Source organism: Dermochelys coriacea, chromosome 2 (genome assembly GCF_009764565.3).
Source record: "Dermochelys coriacea isolate rDerCor1 chromosome 2, rDerCor1.pri.v4, whole genome shotgun sequence".
Classification (NCBI taxonomy): Eukaryota; Metazoa; Chordata; order Testudines; family Dermochelyidae; genus Dermochelys; species Dermochelys coriacea.
Genome location: NC_050069.1, coordinates 227,157,142 through 227,179,913, shown reverse-complemented (window position 1 = coordinate 227,179,913; position 22,772 = coordinate 227,157,142). Strand labels below are relative to the sequence as shown.

At 40.5% G+C, this 22,772-nt stretch overlaps 1 protein-coding gene and 1 long non-coding RNA gene across 2 annotated transcripts; both read left to right on the top strand.

Annotated features, from left to right (window-relative positions):
- The first annotated feature begins 309 nt into the window (after nucleotides 1–309).
- LOC122459006 lies at nucleotides 310–1,291 on the top strand. The gene is made up of 3 exons (XR_006279414.1): nucleotides 310–350; nucleotides 734–904; nucleotides 1,191–1,291. It is a non-coding gene; the product is annotated as an uncharacterized LOC122459006 (long non-coding RNA).
- A 1,641-nt stretch (nucleotides 1,292–2,932) lies between these two features.
- Nucleotides 2,933–22,726, top strand: GTPBP10 (GTP binding protein 10). The gene is made up of 10 exons (XM_038390073.2): nucleotides 2,933–3,078; nucleotides 3,600–3,793; nucleotides 3,891–3,982; nucleotides 5,310–5,454; nucleotides 10,847–10,920; nucleotides 11,641–11,693; nucleotides 17,063–17,170; nucleotides 17,654–17,731; nucleotides 19,568–19,691; nucleotides 22,227–22,726. Exons 1-10 carry the CDS (start codon nucleotides 3,046–3,048, stop codon nucleotides 22,427–22,429), a joined length of 1,104 nt encoding a protein of 367 aa, XP_038246001.1. The 5' UTR covers nucleotides 2,933–3,045; the 3' UTR covers nucleotides 22,430–22,726.
- Nucleotides 22,727–22,772: the final 46 nt, after the last annotated feature.

The following is a 22,772-nucleotide window of genomic DNA, read 5'->3' as shown; positions in this document are numbered from 1 at the left end:
TGTCATGCTGACTCAAGACCCTGAAAACCAAGCTGTACTAAACTTGAAAGAAGTAATGAGAATACTTATTAGGGTGTATTGACGTACAAGTAAAGAACACGGACTATGACACTAGATTATTCATAACTGTAGTGGGGCGCCTGCCCCACTCCATAAGGAAAAGGGCTAGAACAGGCCAGAGAGGCTGCGCAGACCAGCAGCCAATCAGCAAGGGCCTGTGGAGAGCCAATTGGGACAAACAGAGAGGCAGCCAATTGGGGCCGGGCTGGGCCCTACATAAAGACTGCCTAGAAAAGAGGGAGGGGGGCAGTCTCTCCCTGACTAGCAAGGGAGGAGGACTGGTTTCTGAGGTAAGGAGGTGGCACCTTGGATAGAGCAGTGCTGGGCAGGCTTGGGGGAACAGAGGAGGGCTCCGGCCCAATTACCTGCCAGGCTGTGGCCCCTGCTAAAAAGGGTTGAGAAGGTGCATGGGGCCAAAGGGGAAGTGGCCCAGGGAAGATAGGAAGACAAAAGGGGAGCGAAGGAGGGCAGAGAGAGGCTGCCACCAGAGGGGACCTGGGTTGGGACCCAGAGTAGTGGGTGGGCCTGGGTCCCCCTCTTATACTGCACCTGGTCACAGAGGAGTGTGGCTGAGACAGACTGCCCTGAGGTGAGGGCTAGACTTTGGGGTTGTGGTTGGCCACTGAGGCAGGTGCAAGATGAAGAACTGTTGTTAACCCCCCTGCCCTGGAAGGGGATGAGACTGGAGTAGTGGGCACTGCTGGTGGGCAGTGTCCTGAAGAGGATGCCACCAAGCGGGAAGCGATGAGGGTCCCAAACCAGCAGAGCAGATAACAGCTGAGACATGATGTGCAGAGGGTGCTCCACAGCTGACAAGAGCTAATTCCTGGAGGCACCAGCGGTGGTGAGTCATGGCCCTGTTACAATAATCATTAATGAAGTTACTTCCAATATTATGTACCTTGGCAATGTGGTCTAACAATGTTGCCTTGCTGTTGTATTTGCAAAAGAACATTTGCAAGTCCTACAGAAAACTCCATTATAATAAAGTAAAACACATGCAGTATTTGCAGGCATTACCGCTACTATTGGCCAAACCCAGCTGTACAGTTGATGTCTAACAAAACTGCAGTAAAATTAGCAAATTATCACCGCAATCAAATGCTCTTCATATTTTTCCATATATATAGGTGGAAGACATTGGTCCAGAAAAATGGCTCAATTAACTTTCAAGCCTTCTAAAAATACCATTAAGTATGTACCTACTTAAGGATGAAAAGCATTGTATATTGTGAGTACTATGGAATCTCATTCAGTTATCTTATTTATTCATTCATCCTATCCATCAACAGAGCGGGGAGAGGTGGTCAAGATTTCTCATGTATCCTCATCAGCACAACAATCCAGCTGCAGAATAAGTACAGCCTAGTTTTATTTATGACTGACAGAGGAAGTATGAGCAGTTGAAAAGCACAAGCCTGGAAGTCTGGATTCTAGTCTGCATTCTCCCTTAAACTTGTTTAAAAAATATATTAAATATAAATTATGGAAAAGGGTAGTTTAGTAAAAAGTTGTATCACCCTAATTTATCTTAATGTAGAAAATATTTATAGTTAGATTTTTACATAAAGATATCATCTTAAATTTTTTCTGTGATGAGGAGAAAAATGAAAATTATAGGGAAAACACAATGACACAAGCAGGAATTAAATTAAGTATTAACCACTTTGTACACACAGTTCCCAATTCTGAAGAGTCCTATGCCAAGAAAAGAGACAGGAAAAACATAATGTTTAAAATGTTGTTGTTAATTCTGTGGGAGGAAGATAGAATGGATCAAGAATTCATAATGGGCCTCAGGTTTCAGAGTAGCAGCCGTGTTAGTCTGTATTCGCAAAAAGAAAAGGAGTACTTGTGGCACCTTAGAGACTATAGTCTCTAAGGTGCCACAAGTACTCCTTTTCTTTTAATGGGCCTCAGTGTCTGCACTAGACATAAGCAGAATAAGCAATTGCTTAGGGCCTCCAATAATTCAAGGGGGCCCCTTATAGAATATTAGGGTTGGAAGAGACCTGCGGAGGTCATCTAGTCCAACCCCCTGCTCAAAGCAGGACCAACACCAACTAAATCATCCCAGCCAGGACTTTGTCAAGCTGGGCCTTAAAAACCTCTAAGGATGGAGATTCCTCCACCTCCCTAGGTAACCCATTCCACCACCCTCCTAGTGAAATAGTGTTTCCTGATATCTAACCTAGACCTCCCCCACTGCAACTTGAGACCATTGCTCCTTGTTCTGTCAGCTGCCACCACTGAGCTCCATCCTCTTAGAAACTCCCCTTCAGGTAGTTGAAGGCTGCTATCAAATCCCCCCTCGCTTTTCTGCAGACTAAATAACCTCTGTTCCCTCAGCCTCTCCTCGTAAGTCATGTGCCCCAGCCCCCTAATCATTCTCATTGCCCTTGGCCGGACTCTCTCCAATTTGTCCACATCCCGTCTGTAGTGGGGGGACCAAAACTGGACACGATACTCCAGGTGTGGCCTCGCCAGTGCCGAACAGAAGGGAATAACCACTTCCCCCAATCTACTGGCAACGCTCCCACTAATACAGCCCAATATGCCCTTGGCCTTCTTGGCACCAAGGGCACACTGCTGACTCGTATGCAGCTTCTCCTCCGCTGTAATCCCCAAGTCCCTTTCCCGAGCGGCTGGGGCGAACCCACAACATGCAGAGCGCTAAACACTTATCCCCCTCGTACCTCACTGTTCCTGCCCCACAGCTCCCCTCCACACCATCCCTCCTTGCCCCAATTCAAACCCCCCGGCCCCAGCCCTCCTCAGCTGCCCCCCTCCGGTAACACCCTCTCGTCGCTCGGGGTTTGTCCCTCGCGCTACCCCGCCCGCCCCTGCGCACACAACGCCCCTCCCGCTGGGCGGGCTGAGCCGCCGCGCGCGCCTCTCTACGAAAAGGAAGCGCCGCGACGTCAGCGGCTGCGCTCGCGCGTCGCGTCCCTGCTTCTAGGCCCGGGCTGAGGGGCCCAGGCCAGCATGGCGCGGGGCAGCCGCGCGCTGTTCCGGAAGGTCAGCGCGCCGCGAGCCCCGTGGCGGCCGCGGGGAGGGGACAGTCCGCGGCCGGACTCTGGGGGCGGCAGCTCCGCGTGTGAGCGGGGCTGGGGGTGGCGAAGATGAGCAGCCTCCGGCGTGGGAAAGGGTCTGGCCCGACAGGCCACGTTGGGGCGTCCCACGCTTTGCTCCCCCCCTCCCCAATAGCGCCCAGCCGGCTCCCGTGGTCCAGCCCAGGGCCTGGTTTGCTGGGGAGCAGCCAGAGCCCGCGGCCGGGCTTCGATGGGCTCGGCGTTGCATTTACAGATGTTCCCGGTGCTAGGACTAGATAGCAGGCCCCCGCCAACTCCTTCTCACAACGTGCCCTGGAGCAGGGGAGGCACCTCAAGCATCAGTTTCCTGAAATATTTTTTCACTGACACTTAGAAGGATAATGCCATCTTGCCAGGGCTGGTGCTTAGGAGCTTACTAACAGTCTATGTGTGAAAGGCAGGTGGGATAAATATGAAACACCAATTTAACATTTCTTATGTTGTTAGTATGGCAACTTTATAGATGATCTAAGAATCTATGTGAAAGGAGGAACTGGTGGAATGGGGCATCCTCGCTTGGGTGGAGAAGGAGGGAGAGGTGGTGATGTCTGGCTTGTAGCCAAAGAAAAAACTACCTTAAAGAGAATCAAAGATAGATTTCCCCAGAAACGCTTTGTAGCTGGAGCAGGAGTCAACAGTAGGTAAGGACATAGTGTGACCTGATTTATATTGTTGAACATCTTTAACCTGACAGAAAAATATCCCTTAAGACCTTTTATTGTCTAACTTTTTTTATAGTGTCCGTGCACTGAAAGGTGAAAAGGGAACAGATTGTGAAGTCGATGTGCCTTTGGGAATTTCAGTTACTTCCTGTGATGGGAAACAGATTGGTAAGAACCTTTGCTCTTTCTTTATTTTGAGATAGCAGAAAATAAAGTAGTTTGACACATCGTTTGCTGGGTGTACTCTCTTCGCGCCAAAAGCTCTTGTGAGTTGTTTCATCTTTAAGACAAAAGGATTTATTCGTTGAGACAAATGTGGGGAGATAGAATCACATGCAGGAGACTTCTGATGTTGGAGGCTCCTTCCAAAAGCATAATTTATAATTAATTTGTATCTCCAGATACAGTACCAGCAACATGTTCCCACGACAAGATTTAAAGGCTGGAAGCCAGGTTGGTTTTATAGTGAGCCATTGAATTACTCCGTGACCTTGGAAAGGTTACTTGTCCACTTTGTAACTCAGTTATTTGAACTATAAAACTGGCCGAGTTTCAGCATCTCATGGATTACCCACGATGATGATTGTTTTCTATTTTAAAAAAAAAAAGTATTGAAAGTAACTACTGTGTCTAGAACAGTGGAAAGAATTTCAGATTATCGGTGCAAGGCTCCTGAAATGGCCCTTTCTCAAACTATAACCTTGAAGTTAGAGAGCACTCTTCTTTTTGTAGTTTTCAGAGTTGTTGTGTTTTTTGTTTTTTTTTTTAGTAATAAAAATGATTTTTATCTATTGGATACTTCCTTTGGTTAAGTGTTGAGCAGGATTAAAGTATGATGTAGGTAAGGTGGTATCCGTAGGTATTTTTGTAAATTATATATATTATGCTAGTGTTTTTTAACTGCAGTTCTAAAATATGGTAATGATAAGTGGTGACATCACAGCAGGAATCTTAATGGAAGAGCCTGTAATATCTAATCAGTTTGGTGGTTAAAACACACTGTGTAATTCTCAAGTTTCAAGTATTTTGATTAACAAGCTATTATAGTCATGGCTAAAAATCTCAAAACTACTGATACATGCAGCTTTTCTTGGTTTAACCCACATCCAGTTACGTGATACGTTGTGGTGATGTTGACCACTTAAAAGTAATAGTGGAGATATGGTATATTGAGCTTACATGTGATTAGTGTTACTTTTCTTTTTGGAATCATGTGCTTGTTAGTATCAACTACCATTTTGACCATACTGTGTATTCATTTTCTAGGGGTAATAACTCCAAAGAGAAACTCTACTTCATGTGGTTATTAAGAGTTAGGACTTGAAATGTCTGACTCTTAACAGAGACCTGCACCAAGCCCATCAGTCCAAGGGGTTTATATAGAAACTAGTGGAAAGTCTCCTCTTCTTTCATTGACAGCAGATCTACCTGATAATTGAGAATCTTAACTGTTGCACAACAGCTATATTTTCTGACTAGTAATTTTATTTTTCAGGAGAACTTAATAAAGCAGGAGACAGAATACTGGTAGCTCGTGGAGGTATTGGTGGCTGTTTGGTTACAAATTTCTTGCCTTTGAAAGGCCAGATACAAACAGTTCATCTTGATTTGAAACTTCTAGCAGATGTTGGCTTAGTTGGGTGAGTACTGGAGTCTGTTATCTGTGAGTTGAACATTTTAGGAGTATAATTTAAAGTAATGCACTTCAAGTGAGGTGGGAAGGGGAATACACGTGAATTGAATTCTGCCTCTTTTAAAAAGACTTATGACTGAGTCTCAACCTGTTAACTCATTCTAACATCAAAACATCAAAAATCAAGTATCAGAATGGGTTACTCATGGTTGGATGAATACAGGGCCATTGGTCTGAATCCAGGTGAGGTTGATAATGATATCAGATGGCTGTTCAGTAATATATGTGAAATGAATTGGGAATCTCAAGCCAAGGCCTAGTGGACTGGTAGCTGTATTGCAAAAACTGCCATTACCAACCAAGTACTGGCACAAGTGGATCTTAGTATTTATTCTTTGGCATTGCTATTAAAACTAGATATGGAATCTGCTCTCTCAGGCCTGGTCTACACTCAGGCGGGGGGGAGGGGAATTGATCTAAGATGCGTCGACTTCAGCTACGCTATTCTCGTAGCTGAAGTTGTATATCTTAGATCAACCACTTAATTTTCATCCTCGCAGCGCGGGATCGACGGCCACCACTCCCCCGTCGACTCTGCTTCCGCCTCTCACCCTGGTGGAATTCCAGAGTCAACAGCAGAGTGATCAGGGATCGATTTATCACATCTACACTAGACACGATAAATCGATCCCCAATAGATCGATCACTATCTGGCGAGTAGTGTAGACGTGGCCTCAGAAAAGCATCCTGGCATATTTTTAGGAGAGTATGGAAAACCTTGAACTATGGTGCTTCTGTTTCATTTGCATTTAGTCTGCATTTTCACTGGCACCGATAAAAGGAATACAAATTTTGAATTGGTTTCTTTAGGAAATCTGAAGAAAAGCGTCTAATGCACTAAAACCATGCAAACACTTTATTAAGAACTCACTAGGTTTTTTTCCCTATAACTCACTGTCCATAAGGTACTCTTAGAGGTTTTTTTATGGGTACATAATGAGCAAAGTGCTTCTAGATGGAAATGTGCACATATGTTTACATTGGATATTCAACAACTTGAGTGAGGTTGATATTTTGCTAGCCATTTTCAGGGGTTATGTGATGTTACAAAATATGATCACTTGGCTCCAGTCCTGCAAATACTATGCATGTGATTAATTTTACCCAGGCAAGGAGTCCTACTGAGCTTCATAAGATTCCCTATGTGCATAATTCTTTGCAGAGTTTTATATGTGAAAAATGTAAATATTAGATGGTTTGGGCCACCTCATGAATCTAATACTGTTACTAATGCCACAAACATTTTAAAATATTGTTCTCATTACTTTTGTGAAGATATAAGAAGCTGGTCTTTGTTTTAATATTTGGGACATAAAAATTCCCTGACAAATTATGTATTGTGAATAACAGGAAGAAGAATATACGTTGGGTAGTCTGCATCTGTGCCTCTTAGTATTCAGAGGCCATGTCTCTTTATACTGCAAAATATCAGGTGGCACAGTAACTTACAAATGTATTTATTTCGGATGTGTGGCATTCAAGCACAAGATCTGAGGGAATAACTCATGACTCCTTGTAGGCTTTTTATTAAGATCTGAAGAGATGTCTCACTTTTTTAATGTGAATTCTATTAAATGGATTTGTGGGGGGGGAGGGTGTATAATATGTATAAAAATGAAAACAAAATTCCTGAACTATTAGACATTTGAGAGTACAACTGAAAGCATTTTTAAAAGCTTTTTTCCCATTTTAACTTTTTGGGTTTTTTTCCTAGTTTGAACAATGAAAATGCACTAGTTAGTTTCACTTTAGTTTCTAATCTGAGGTCAATTTCAGTTTCAGGCTGTCATGTATTAAGACAGTGCTACAGTGTATTGTAGTGGAATACATTTGTTTAAACTGGCATAAGAATTTTAAAAAATAGTCCTAGATCTCTTGGTCTTAGGTTTTGTAAAAGCTGGTGTTGGGTTTTTTGTTTTTACAAATCCTAAATTTTGGTTCATATTTGAGCTGACAGGCTTTCATTAAAATGTTTCCTAGCCAAAATTGTGTGTCAACCTCTGATATCCTGTTAGTGCCTGTACTTTGATCTTTTCTTTGAGTATGTTGCTTTTACTTCAGCATATACACAAGTGCTTTGCTATTAGATCAGATCAAGAAATCTTATGATCTTGAGAGAGGATCATCAGGTGTGGGTACAGATTGTGAGATACAAGAGAGGTTGCAATTGAGCTTCAAAGAGAATACGTTGAGCCTTGATGGAAATAAAATACTTCCTTGAAGAAATGGAAGGAGTAACATTCTGAATTGTCTATATGGCTTCTTCTATCATCAGAGAGCATTAAATTCCTCCAATAACTTTCCTATTATAAAAGTAATTTTCTTCCATTATAAGGAATTAAGTCTTAGAATATCAGGGTTGGAAGGGACCCCAGAAGGTCATCTAGTCCAACCCCCTGCTCAAAGCAGGACCAAGTCCCAGTTAAATCATCCCAGCCAGGGCTTTGTCAAGCCTGACCTTAAAAACCTCTAAGGAAGGAGATTCTACCACCTCCCTAGGTAACGCATTCCAGTGTTTCACCACCCTCTTAGTGAAAAAGTTTTTCCTAATATCCAATCTAAACCTCCCCCATTGCAACTTGAGACCATTACTCCTCGTTCTTGGCGTCCCTCTTGCTGTTTAACAGTTTGATTTTATTAATTTACGCTTAAATTCACAACATGGTGAATTCCTCAAACAATAATGCATTACAGGCAATAAAGAGAAATGCCTCCATCTATGGGCTAGCAGACTGCAAGACCATAGTCTCTTATTTTTAATCGCAGATCCATACTACCACACCATAGATTCCTAACCTTCACACATTTTTGATCAGGTGACTTTTAATATCTATTTAGGAACTCGTTTATCCTAGATTTAGTATTGTAGTGAAATATAGTGCTGTGTGATGATCTGCAAATTTGACTTAAACCAAGGTCCCTTATGAATTCCTCCTTCTATTGAGTGACTGGGAACTGTGGTCTGTTCCTGTGACCATGCTTGAGGTTGGTGGGTTTTTTTGTTTGTTTGTTTTTTGTTTTTTTGAGTAAGACACCTAACTGTGTGTTTTAACTCCCTTTAATCATGGGTAAAATGGGACAATATACATTCAAAATGGTTATTTTGAAAAGGGTTATTTCTAACCCCTTAAGTGTGGTCTGTTCTGTAAAGTATGTAAGTAAAAATGGCACTGCCTGACTCAGAATGACACTGCCTGACTCTGTTTGCTCTGCATGTTCAGTTGTTGCTGCTTTCTTATGTGAAAAAGGTTTGGGGAGCATGGGAGGCCTTGCTATAGTCAGCACCGTGCATAATCCGCTCGGATCTTGGGGCATGAGCTAAGTTTGTTTTTTTTTTTCTGGTACACTCATCAATAATAATACCTATCCAGTAATACCTATCCAATAATACCTTATACAGTGCCTTTCATCAGTAGATCTCAAAGCATTTCACAGTCTTTAATGGATGCAGCCTCACTACACCCCTGGGATGTAGGGAAGTATTATTACCTGCCTTTTTCAGGGGGAGGGAGGGGTAAGATGCGCAGAATCTGTGATTTGCCCAAGATCACACTGGAAGTGTGTAAAAATTAACAGAATTGTTAACTTAGTTCCAATTTCATGACCACCTGTAGAACTGTTTTATCTTCAGATTGTGTACTTGGGTATAGCAGAAGTGCAAATGAAGGGTGGCATTTGGCTTGTAGAATCTTCTATTACTAGAATGATGCATGTACCAGAAACCAGGCTGAATTTGAGTTTGCAGGGCTATCAGTTAGAAAAATCACTTTACTTTTCAAATCAGCAGTCTGGTATAGAAGTCGGACACAATAAACCTGGAACGTCATAATGCCTTTTTAACTAAGCCCCTTTGGAGAGCAGAATGTCACTTAAAGCTGTTACACATCTGAAAGTGCGATTTCATATTTTATGCTCAGACCTCTGGAGCACTGAATTTACAGGAAAGATAACAGTTTGGTTAAAAGAATATTATGACACTGTCCAGTAAACTAAGTTTCGCTGTGAGTTCATCCCTGAAACTTTCAGAAAGTCTTTGTTTGTCTGCATTCTTATAAACAGTTGTAATGTTTTCAAAATTGTGGAAAAAAGCAAGTTGTATAAAACATTTTGTCTGTATTACAGAAACCTAGAGATCCCAGCCAAGACTACAGTTACAAAATTTGTAGATGACAGTGCTGGGGGGTGGGTTGCAAGCACTTTAGAAAGGATTAGAATTCAAAATGACCTTGATACACTGGAGAACTGGTCTGAAATGCAACAAGATGAAACAACTTGAAAGAGACAAGATCAAAGTACTATGCTTAGGAAGGGGAAAAACTAAATGTTCAGATTCAAAACTGAGACTAACTGGCTAGGCAGTAAATCTCAAAGTGAATGAGTCAACGATGCTATTGCCAAAAAAAAGGCAATGAGATATATTAGCAGGAGTATTATAATAAGACACAGAAGCACTGGAACAGGTTGCTTAGGGAATCCCCATCACTGGCGGGTTTTTAAGAACAGGTTAGACCAGACATGAGCAAACTTTTTGGCCTGAGGGCCACATCGGGGTTCCAAAACTGTGTATGGAGAGCCGGGTAAGGAAGGCTGTGCCTTCCCAAACAGCTGGCCTCAGCCCCCTCCCACTTCCCAACCCCCCTGTTCCTGGTCCCCTGACTGCCTCTCAGACCCCACCCCCATCCAGCTCCCCTGCTTCCTGTCCTCTGACTGCCCCTTGGAATCCCCTGTCCCTTATCCAACCCCTCCAGCGCCCTTACCATGTCGGAGCACCAGGACTGGCAGCCACGCTGCCATGCAGTCTAGAGCACCGGGCCAGGCCGGCAGCTCTCGCAGACGCGCTGCCCGGCAGGAGCTCACAGCCCCGCTATCCAGAGTGCTGGCGGCACAGCGAGCTGAGGCTGTGGGGGAGGGGAGACAGCAAGGGAGGGGCCAGGTGCTCAAGGACTGTGCAGGATGGTCCCGCAGGCCGTAGTTTGCCCACCTCTGGGTTAGACAGACACCCATCAGGGATGGTCTAGAAATACTTAATGCTGCCTCAGCAAAGGGGAATAGACTGTATCACATCTAGAGGCCATTTGGAGCACTACATCTCTGTGATTTCTAAGATCAGGGCCCCAGTGCAGTAGGTGCTGTGCAAGTACATACTAACAGACAGTTCCTGCCCCCAAAGGGTTTAACAGTCTAAATAGTATTGATTCTGAGGCGGGGGAGAGTTGTCAGAAACGCAAAAATAAATAGAATTATATCTTTGCCAGTATTTGTATTTAACTCAATAGTAACGCATATGCAAGTGTGACATAAATAATTATTCATTGTGTAAATCCTAACTTTCCTTCTAGATTTCCAAATGCAGGAAAATCCTCTTTGCTAAGCAAGATTTCTCATGCCAAACCTCAGATTGCAGATTATCCTTGTAAGTACAAACTGCATTATTTTTCATTGCTGTAACATTACTTGAGAACATAGGCCTTTCCTATGGCTTGACTGAACAACTGTTAAAAAGAACTGGAGAGTAGGAGCTGCCTACAGTTGCTACAGATGTTATTACCTACTAAATATTACTCTTTCCGCCTTTATCTCAGTTCTTCCACAACTCATAAGACGGCAAGAAAGAGAAGTGGCTTCCCTTGAGCACCATTACTGTGGCTCTCTGTTCCTGTTACTTCTGTTTTCACATGAATCTTTTGTAAGTTCTGTGGCACTAAGTCTAAAGCATGATAGAAGCACTGAAGAGGCCACAACTACAGAGATTTGTTTTTAGTTAGTTTTTTGTAAGCTCAGTCTCCTGGGGGAGACGAAAAGCAAAAATGGAAGCAGTAGCCACTGTATGATCAACGTGGTTAGGGGAGATAAAAGCAATGAGGGAAAAGTTAGTGGTGGTGGCAACTTTTCAATGTGGTCTTAATTTTCAAAAGGTGTTTGGTTGATATTTACTAGGATTCATATCTGTTACATTATATCGTAGTACTTTCTGATGTAACTCCATAATGTCATTCATATAAATACATTATAATGGAAGTGTTCCAAACGAAGGCATGAGTAATTAGATCCAATAGATAAGGAGAGGCATGAAGGTTTTATAATGTTAGTGCTTTTTCTTTTCTTTTCTTTCTCTCTCATCCTGCCCGTCCAGTCACAACGGTAAAACCTGAACTGGGAAAGATCATGTATCCAGATTACAAGCAGGTTGGTATTGAAAAGCAATTAAATTTGTTATACATTTTGGATATAATGGCTAGTTAGATTAATGTCATTACAGCCTTTCATCTTCTGCAGTGGAGCTTAATCCCAAATCATACTTTCAAATACATATTTTCTTTGCTTAAGGATGTTACTGCTTTATTTTCTATGCTAATAGTTAATGGCGCAAAAATGGTGAAAGTAAAAATGGTTCCCACTTCTGTTTCCCTTAACAGAAGGAACTAGGATTCTGTAGTAACAGACTAACAGTTCTGCACCTAAATGTGGTTAGCTTTCTTCTCCACCTTTTTGTTTCACATCTAACAAATGAGTTTCCCTAAGTTATTGAATATGGTGGTAATAAAAAATACAGAAGTAACCAGAATTTTGCATGAAACAAAACTGCAAATTTTTTTGTCTTCAAGAGAAATCCCAAATGGTCAATGCCTTCTAAAACTAAGAAAATTCTGGTTTGAGAGTTGTCATCTTTTATCTCCAAACTTGAGTTGGCTATGCGGTAACTTGGCATATAATAGGCTCATTTTTGTGATTAGGGGAGGCAGAAAATTGGACGCACATTTTGAATGAAAATTATTCTGAGTTTAAATGGCATTGCTTAGGAAACAGTAGAAATATGTGGGTTTCATTTGTTTTTTAATGCCAAATTAACTATTTCAATAACATTTTTGTCTGGGAATGGGTGCATGTAAACATGTGATGTGACACACACTCTGCACAGAATTCACCTAGATTTAAAAAAAACTCTTTGAATTTCATGTTACTCAGGGTGTATTCTTATGAATAACTGTCCTGGAAATATGAAGAGCCACAGCTTCAAAATGCAAGGGAGACACTTTTTTAATGTGTAGATTTTTATGATTTAATCAGCAAATTAGGAAAAATAATCTTTACAAACTAGTAGACTAAGAGCTTTCAGAGCCAGTTCATCATCTGAGTAACAAAACACCCTTGTATTTTAGTTTTTTTTGTATATTACAAGAAACTAATACTTTGAAGTACATAGGACATGAAATCAAAGAGCAGGCAAAAAAATGTACTGTATGTGCCTACTTCATTTTCTCCATCTCTCCAGTCTCCTTTTCTGGACCTTAATTCTGCACTCTGATCTCAACCTTGTCAACTCAAGTTTGCCGTGAAGGTCCTGTTGAAGTAATTGGGATTGCACAAGGTTCCCTACCTCTGGATTCTAATGCAGGATCAGGCACCATGTTCATGTAGCACAGGGGTTCTCAAACTGTGGGTTGGGACCCCTTAGGGGGTCGCTAGATTATTATATGGCGGGTCGCAAGCTGTCAGCCTGCACCCTAAATCCCACTTTGCCTCCAGCATTTATAATGGTGTTAAATATCTAAAAAAGTGGGTTTTTTATGTATGGGGGGGTCGCACTCAGAGGCTTGCTGTATGAGAGGGGTCACCAGTGCAGAAGTCTGAGAACCCCGATGTAGGACATTCACGCATTTTGCTTTTTCAAGCTTGTATCTTTGATGTGTAAAAATATGACGCATACGCAGTATGGTGCTTGTCATTCCAAGATTAAAGATGCTCATCAAAGATTTCTGATGACTTAACCACAAGAGTAGTTCTCAGATGTGAAAAGAGGAAAAGTGCTTTTTTTTCCTTTCAAAAACAGGAACAAAGTAACTATCTTAGAGGACTCAACAGTGGCACTTCAATCTTTTTATTTAAACTGAATTTTACTGCCATGAAATGACTGAGAATTTAAATACTGTACTTCCTGTATCAACTGTTTCCCTGGCAGCTGATATCAATAGGTCACTGTTAAACGATTGGAAAAACTAAAATACGTATTTTAGTAATTGATCACTTCATGCCTGCTCAAAAAATTATCTTGGTTAATTTAATATGAGCAAATATCTACTGTGTCTATTTTCTTGTTGCCTACTTTCAACGTAGCTTATATACAAATAGAATTAACTGATATAGTATGTCGGTGCTTTGAGGTTCACGAGTACTGAATCCTGCAAGGAGCTAAGAATTCCTGTGCACCCCCCAACTCCCACTGACTTCATAAGGGGGATGAGCACCTTGCAGGATCAAGCCCTAAATGCCACACAAGAGGTATAAATAAATTTCTTGATTTTTTTTTTAATAGTAGAGTAAGTACCCAAGCGTTATCTACAAAAACAGTTTTTATATAAACTGTCCCTTTCATCTCCTGCGTATGTTGTTGTTCTTGTTTTTTGTTAGAAATGCAGGAAAAGCAGAGAATTTTGATTTTTCAGATCAAACGATTGGGTTACAGAAAACACAAAACTGAAACAACCATGGAGCAAAAATTAAAACTAAGTTTGTCTGGCTATATTCTTTGTTTTGTTTGCTATTTGTTTTTAAAGGATAATCTTCTTTCTAATTAGTCCTAATACTTCATGTTTATAAAATAACAATTTCCATGAACAAACACCTAATTACTGGGAGATGGCAATTTTAACCAGGTAATTAACTACAGTTGATTTTTAGTCCCTAGCATATTGGTTAAAATTGTTTATAAAATGGGCGTTATCAGGTAAATAAATCTGTCAGGCTCAGATTCTCAGGGTATACAGACATGAATTTTACCTGCACAAATTTGGACTAACCTACCCTAACTGAAAATTCCATAAAATATCTGTACATCTCTGTAACTCTCCCAGTATTATGAATAGATAAGAACAAAAGTCTACCCTTTCATGGACACATACAAGCCTCCGTAGGAATTGTGCACACATCTAAAGGCAAAATGTGTCCCTAAATTGGGAGATTAAATTGGCAACTTTAATAATTTCAAGAAGAAATCAAAACAAGATACCCTGTTATCTGCAGCAAAGGGCTATGTTTTTAATCCTGAAAAGGAACTGATCTGCTAGGAATCAGTGGCACATCCTCTACCAAGTGGATAATTACACATCCCTAGGGATGACATTTTTTTTTCCTACAATCTGTCAATTATCGGATACCAGCAACAGTTTCTCATTTGCTTGTATAAGTAATTTTTTTATTTGATAAGGAGGAAATATATCACTACTACACTCTACTTTTATGCTAGCTCCACCAAACTCCATCATACTAGAAAATAGATTTTTCCTTGTACATTCAACTTCCATGGATTGTTTAGTAAATGTAGTTGAAACTGTATAGCCTTTTAATGTATTTCCATGTCTTTTTAGATGGTCAAACCCTGCTTCGGGATTCTCATATTTAGCAAACACCTACTAGCCAGAGGCCAGTATAAAGGTGAGTGGGGGTGCCATTCACCAGCAAGATATTGAAGCAACAACTTGGTAGAAAACAGAGTCATCAGTTGCTGGGAAAAGGCAAGGGTGCAGGGATTCCTACCAAGTACTGGCCCTGGGCTCTTGTCAGGTTTTCGTCCTTTATATCAGCCTCTGGTTTGTAGGTGTTGGATAGACTTGAAGCCCTTAGCACTTCTATTTTTCTAGATTTCTGAGAACTAGTAAATATATACAGCAGAACCCCATTTATCTGAACTAATTGGGACTGGGCCAGATCTGATGATCAAAAAGCAGGGAAAACTGGAGAATGGGAAAGTGGAGTGCTGCATTGCCATCTAGTGGCCACAGGAGATCACTCCTTTTTGTACCTGTGTATGCTGATTGTCCAGCTAACATGGACAGCTGGATAATGGAGGGTCAGATAAAAAGGGTTCTACTGTAGGTGGCTGAGCACTAGGATGACCAGATGTCCTGATTTTATAGGGACAGTTCCGATTTTGGGGTCTTTTTCTTATACAGCCTCCTATTTTACACACACACACCTCCGAATCCCTTGTCCCGATTTTTCACATGTGTTGTCTGGTCACCCTACTGCACCAGAAATGCTGCTTGAGGAGAACAGCAGAAACTTATAGCCCTTTATTTGTCTGCTAAAGCAGACTTCTGATGACAGGCTTTAAATGTTTTGCAGTTGCTTGTAAATATTGCCACTGGTGGTTCTCACCACTCATAGATACTAAGGTCAGAAGGGACCATTATGATCATGTAGTCCGACCTTCTGCACAACACAGCCCACCGAATCTCACGCACCCACTCGTGCAAAAAACCTCTCACCTATGTCTGAGCTATTGAAGTCCTCAAATCGTGGTTTAAAGACTTCAAGGAGCAGAGAATCCTCCAGCAAGTGACCCATGCTACAGAGGAAGGCAAAAAACCTCCAGGGCCTCTTCCAATCTGCCCTGGATGAAAATTCCTTCCCGACGCCAAATATGGCGATCGGCTAAACCCTAAGCATATGGGCAAGATTCACCAGCCAGATACCCAGGAAAGAATTTTCTGTAGCAACTCAGATCCCACCCCATCTAACATCCCATCACAGGCCATTGAGCCTATTTACCATGAATATTTAAAGATCAATTAATTACCAAAATCATGTCATACCATCTCCTCCATAAACTTACCAAGTTTAATCTTAAAGCCAGATAGATCTTTTGCCCCCACTGCTTCCCTTGGAAGGCTATTCCAAAACTTCACTTCTCTGATGGTTAGAAAGTCTAATTTCAAGTCTAAACTTCCCAATGACCAGTTTATATCCATTTGTTCTTGTGTCCACATTGGTACTGAGCTTAAATAATTCCTCTCGCTCTCCGGTATTTATCCCTCTGGTATACTTAGAGAGAGCAATCATATCTCCCCTCAACCTTCTTTTAGTTAGGCTAACCAAGCCAAGCTTGAGTCTCCTTTCATAAGGCAGGTTTTCCATTCCTCGGATCATCCTGGTAGCCCTTCTCTGTACCTGTTCCAATTTGAATTCATCCTTCTTAAGCATGGGAGACCAGAACTACACACAGTATTCCAGGTGAGGTCTCACCAGTGCCTTGTATAATGATACTAAAACCTCCTTATCTCTACTGGAAATACCTCGCCTGATGTATCCCAAGACCGCATTAGCTTTTTTCACAGCCATAGTCATCCTATGATCAACCAATACTCCAAGATCCTTCTCCTCCTCCTCCGTTACTTCTAATTGATGCGTTTCCATCTTATAACTAAAATTCTTGTTGTTAATCCCTAAATGCATAACCTTACACTTCTCCCTATTAAATTTCATCCTATTACTATTACTCCAGTTTACAAGGTCATCCAAATTTTCCTGTATGATAACCCGGTCCTTCTCTAAACTGGCAATACCTCCCAGCTTTGTATCATCCGCAAACTTTATTAGCACACTCCCATTTTTTGTGCCGATAACAATTCTCAGAAATAAGTAGCTACAAAATAAGATCCTCATAAAATAAGCATCTCCAAAATACTTTTCTGTTCTTGTGTGTAGTCATTTGAGCTGTTGATGTTATAATTACTTTACCATTTTTTTTTTCCTGACAAATTTTCATTTCTTTCTAGGTCTCAGTAGCAGATCTTCCAGGATTGATTGAAGGTGCACATGCAAACAAAGGAATGGGCCACAAATTCCTCAAGCACGTAGAAAGAACCAAACAGCTTCTCTTCGTAGTAAATAAATATTATAATTTAAATAACCTGTTAACTTTAGTTTTTTATTCTATTTAGCTTAGAATTTACTATCCTGTAAACCTAAATTCTTGAGATTTTATTGCCGCTGGCTTTGAGAAAACATTTCCTTCATAATTGTCATATATTTATTTACAACCACAGCTAGAGTAAAATAATACAATTATAATATAGTATCTAGACTAGAAATCTAATAAAATGATGGATATTACGCTGATGAAGGCCATAGAGATGCCTAAATAATCAGAGGGTTTTATAAAGATTGCCTGTTACTCAACAGCATGAAAAGGTTCCTAGCACAGCTCAGACATTAGGTAGTCATTGTGCAACAAGAGCCTCTTAAAACAGACCAAAAAGCCATTCTTGGGCCTGGATATCTTGAAAAATGGGAGTATTTGGGGGGGGGGGTCGTCTTTCTTTTGTGTGTGTGTGTGTGTGTGTGTTTAACTTTATAATTCATTTTAGGTTGATATTTCTGGGTTTCGGCTATCTTCAAAATCTCGATTCAGAACAGCTTTTGAAACTGTACTGCTTCTAATACAGGTAACTTCCCATCCCTTTAAATATTGACTCTAATACTGTGTAGATGTGAAGAAACAATAGCTAAAAGTGTGTGTAAGCTGACTGCTAGATTAGTAGATGGAGCTGCTGAGGATCCAGTGTGGTTAATCATTTTTGCTAGCAATCTTAAAAGGCTGGGAACTTTCTAGATGTACTTAAGGCAGATGACAAAACTTTAAACATAGCTGTGTCCTCATTAATTTCTGCTGCATCTGTAAGGAGATGCGCCTGAAGGCCAAGCTGAGTGAAGAGCCAGAGCTCTTCAGTCCCTATATTTGGCTGCCTTTTAGGAAATGGAAAACAGGTCATCTGCTAACTCCCTGGCTTGAGCTCTGTCCAAACCATGAGGTAACTGAAGTTCTGTGTATGCTACAGCAGCACAGCTATGGCATTACAGCTCTGCTGATGTAGTGCCATAGCGTAGATGCTTCTTACATCAACAGGAAGGGTTTTTTCCATTGATGTAGTTAGTCCACCTTTGTAAGAGGTGGTAGCTAGGACAACAGAACAATTCTTTGGTTGACCTAAGCTGCATTACACCACGGTAGATCAACCTAACTATGGTGCTCAGGGTGTGAAACTTATTTCACAGCCTTGAACACCTAGCTAGGTTGATCTAATTTTTAAGAGTAGACTAGGCCTGAGTCTTAAGAGCTTGATGAGATACCAGTCTTCAACTTTGCAAAACCCCATCGCCTTTTAGGGGCCATGTGCAGAGTCTCATGGCCTATCCTGCATTCTGCAATTATCCCCACTGACTAAACTCAACTCCATCTTTTAAAAACCTATTTTTCAATCGCTTCCCCCTCCCCTGTTCTGTGACTTCCAATATATATTTTTTTCCTGTTGCAGCTTATGCCAATGTACATTCCTGTGCTGTGTGATTCACAGTTAGGGATGATACCTTTTGATATAATGACAAGATCTCTCCTATGGCACATAAAACTTAAGAATAAATTGTACAACAATTCCACACCCTAAAAATGTTGTTGCCCTAAGCCTTGTCTCAGAGATTGTCTTCATAGCACAGTTAGCTTGAGTTATACCTCAAGTGTTACTCCTAACTCCACTCCTTTTCTCTCACACAAATCTAGCTCAAGTTAAGAGGTGCTTTAAACTCAAGCTAGCTGGTTAATGGGGGGGAGTAGGTTGAAGTTTGAGTGATGCTCAAGCTAATAATGCAATAGGAATGCAACAGCTGAATTACAGCAACTCATCCTATCATTCTGTAACTCCAGTGGGCTTGTCTACATGGTGCAGTACTGGACACTAGAAGGGTGTGAATTCTAATATGCACCAACATGTTGCACACTTACTGACCTGTGTAGACCCTGCTTGTGCACACAAGCAGGGTTTACATGGGTCAGTAAGCATGCAACAAATTGGTGTGCATTAGAATTCACACTGCTCTAGTGTGCACTGCTGTACCATGTAGACAAGCCCATGAGTGCAGTAACTCAAGTGTATCAAATCAAACTGTGAAGATAAGCCCTGAGAGATTTCTAACCAGTAATGTCAAGAAATTAGTAGATGCTTGTGTATGTTAATACAATGTGACTAAAAAGAACAAATCTGTCATGCCACCTTACAACAGATGGTACACAGCCTGTACCATTGTGATTCAAACAGTAAATGCATTTAAATGAGTTGACATTCTCAAACTGTGTGTGAATACATCAAAATTGAGCACATCAGTAGATTTCAGTGCTGCAGTGAACGCTGATTCTTCAGATGGTTAAATGAAAGAGGAAAACGTAATTCAAAACATTTTTCTAGTTTTAAAAAAATTTTACAAAGGCAAATTAACTTTGTTTTAAGGAGCTAGAATTATACAAAGAAGAGCTTCGGAGGAAGCCCGCACTTCTTGCCATTAATAAAATGGATTTGCCTAATGCACAAGATAGCTTGAAAGAACTTATGAAACAACTACAGAATCCTCAAGGTAAACTAACCTAATGCACAGTAGTTTCTTGTTTATAATAAGCAGATTATAATTTACCTTTATAAATATTTGTGGAAGTATCTGTTGGCTGATGATAAATGTTAAACAATAGAATAAGCAGAGAGAGTCTTCATTTTTACCTAAAATTTATTTGGAAAGTTTGAGGCCTTCTTCCATGTCCCTCTTTTTGGCTGCTTGCTCTATATATTTTTAAACTCTAGGTTCCTGACTTTAGCCAGGAGATCTCAAGTATTACGAAAAGATTATGTATGAAAACTTCAATTATAAAAGGGTCAGCAGTTGTGGTTGCTAGAGGAGCCACACTGAGATTGCTCAATAGGGCAAACTGCAAAGAATGAAGCAGACAAGCCTCAAAACTGGTGGTTATTCTAATAATTAGATTCACAAAGCCAGCAACAAAACAACTTTTACAATACCTTATTGGCGTCGTAAAAGCCCAAAACAAAGCTCCCTTAAAGCAGTCCAGCCCTGGGCACTCACCCAAACAGTCTAATAAAATATGGTGAGGATTACTTAAAATCTTTTTCACCATATCTAAAGTTCTGCCAATTCCAAGAGATCAGACACATTACCCACAAAGTCAATGAATATTTCAGATCTTACCCAAATACATACTTACAGCCAATTCTTATTAACTAAACTAAGATTCTTTTTTTTAAAAAGAAAAGAGTGATATTATGGTTAAAAGATTATACAGATATGAGTAAACATCTTAGGTCAGTTTCATAGTAGAGAGGGTGAGCTGCTGAGTTGCAGAAAGTTCTTTCATAATCAGTTCCCTGGATTTATAATGCAATAGATAGTCCATGTACAGAGACTATAAATTCTTCCATGAGAAATAGCAGGGTAATCCAGACTGGCACAGGAGATCTCAGTCTTGCAACTCAAGCTTCCCTGACCAAGCTTAAGTAGATATGAGATGACAGGATCAGGCCCTAGAATTCTTTTATAGATCTCTGGCAGGCTACTCTAGCCTCTTGACACAGATAACACAGTGCGCATTCCTTGGGTGAAGAATAGGTAATATACATGGTTGCTTTGAAGTCCATTCCTATTTCCTATGTATACACAGGTAATTTAGTTGCATTGATTAGCATAAGGCCATTAACTGCCCAAAGGTTCATTAGTAGTTTACTACAAACTTCAAAGAGAAATATAGACAATGATATTATTTACACCCAAGTTTCATCTACATGTTAATATTCCATTTTGATCTTTGAATCAGTAGAAAGTAGTAATAGACAGGAAGAGAAATTTATCATCTGCAAGCTAATCTGGTAAAATATAGGTAAACACAGACGCATACAATCAGTATCTTCTAATTCTCTAACGATATAAGTTTACATTTCAAAGATCTAGTCTATATAAAATGGTTTTGTTAGCTGTTTATAAGGAATGGCCCTAATTAGCATATATATAATTTTCTAAAATGCTTTTAGAGGTGGAATTTGGGTCATTTAGCCTGCTGGTTGTTTAACCCTTTCTGGCTCAGTATTCAATGAGGAAAGAAACATGTTCTTCTAAATCTCTTCAGGGTAACATCCTGGGTCCACTGATGTCAATGGTGAAACTCCCATTGACTTCAGTGAGGTCACGATTTCATCCTAAATCTGTTCAGGATGCAGTCATAACTTTGTCCAGTCAGCTGTTCTCTCAATACTATAAACCCTACTATAAGAGTATTAGCCCTGTTAGTTGGAACATATGTAGAATTGGACAAAAGTACTAGTAAATACACAGTTGTGATAATTCTGGGTTGGCAAGGAGATGTTGGAAATTGATTGAAGCTTATTAGATCTAGTTAATCAATTATTGAAAAGTGAAACTTAAAACTAGTGTGTTCCTATATTTAGGAGCCATATCCTGGTAGTGAATAATAGTGTCTGCTGGTTTTGCTGTTAGAGTAGGCAAAAATCCCAGGACAGCAAGACTGAAGCTGAGATCCTCATCTGTGCCTTGTCCCTTTAGTCAGGGTATAAGACTAGAGGAACAGCCTGGAAAATGCCTTAAAGCCTGGTCCCCAGGTAGGGGAGAATTCCTCCAGCACAGGCACAGCAGAAGACAATAAGATTGTCTTCTGAGGACCTCTTTCCAAGCCCTGTGGCACGGGGGTCATTGTCAGGAGCAGAGCCACAGTGCTGCAGAGATGGATTCCCATGGCTGTCCGAGTTACAGAGGAGGGGTTCTAGCATCCTGGAGCAGATCGGAATTCAAGAAGGTTCACACACCTACCACCTCTGGGCCAAGAGTTCTGTGGTTGCCTCTGAGGGCTGCAGGCTATAATCTCAACCTAGGAGTGCAAGTGCACTAGAATGCAAAAATAAAACTGCTATTGCTAGTATTTCTGTTCTGAAACCCTTTTAAATTTGGAATCTTTCAAAATTTGTTTTTAATTATTCCAGTCATTTGTCTATCTTCTAAAATTCTACTAAAGTCCCAATTTGGTAAAGTTTTATGGATGATTTATGGTATAAAGAAATACTGTGTAATAAGTATAAATATGCTTTGTTTCAGACTCTTTACATTTAGTGGAGAAAGAGCTGATTCCAACGTGCACCGTAGACTTTAAAGATATTATCCCTGTATCTGCAAATACTGGAGAAGGAATAGAGGAACTAAAAACCTCTATACGGAACTCACTAGATGAAGAAGCAGAGAAGGAGAATGAAGAATATCGGAAAGAGAAACTTCGTATTTTACAGACTTCAGAAGCATAACATAATTAAAGGAGGGAATCAGTTCTTGAATATTGGATCAATCTTTATGAACATCTCAGTGGATGCTAAATTTGTGTTTTTGCCAAGAATACAGTCCTTGTGATATTGAACTCTACTTCATAGTTCTACTCTATGCCACTATCAATTGAACCTTCTTGTTTTGAAAGCAAATCTGAGAATCTTACCTGACACACATTGTAAGAACAGGGCAATTTAAGAAAACTGTCTAAGAATGTAAAATGAATAATCGTGCAGATGTACAGTGAATTTTCTAAAACAAATACATAGTCTTTTATATGAGTGGAATTTTTTTGTTCTTAAGCTTATAGGTGGTATTTATTAC

Coding starts and splice junctions, on each gene's coding strand:
- GTPBP10 (XM_038390073.2), top strand. CDS start 3,046: ATGGCGCGGGGCAGCCGCGCGCTGTTCCGGAAG. Junction 3,983..5,309: donor CTGTGATGGGAAACAGATTG/GTAAGAACCTTT, acceptor TTTATTTTTCAG/GAGAACTTAATAAAGCAGGA. Junction 17,732..19,567: donor CTGTACTGCTTCTAATACAG/GTAACTTCCCAT, acceptor CTTTGTTTTAAG/GAGCTAGAATTATACAAAGA.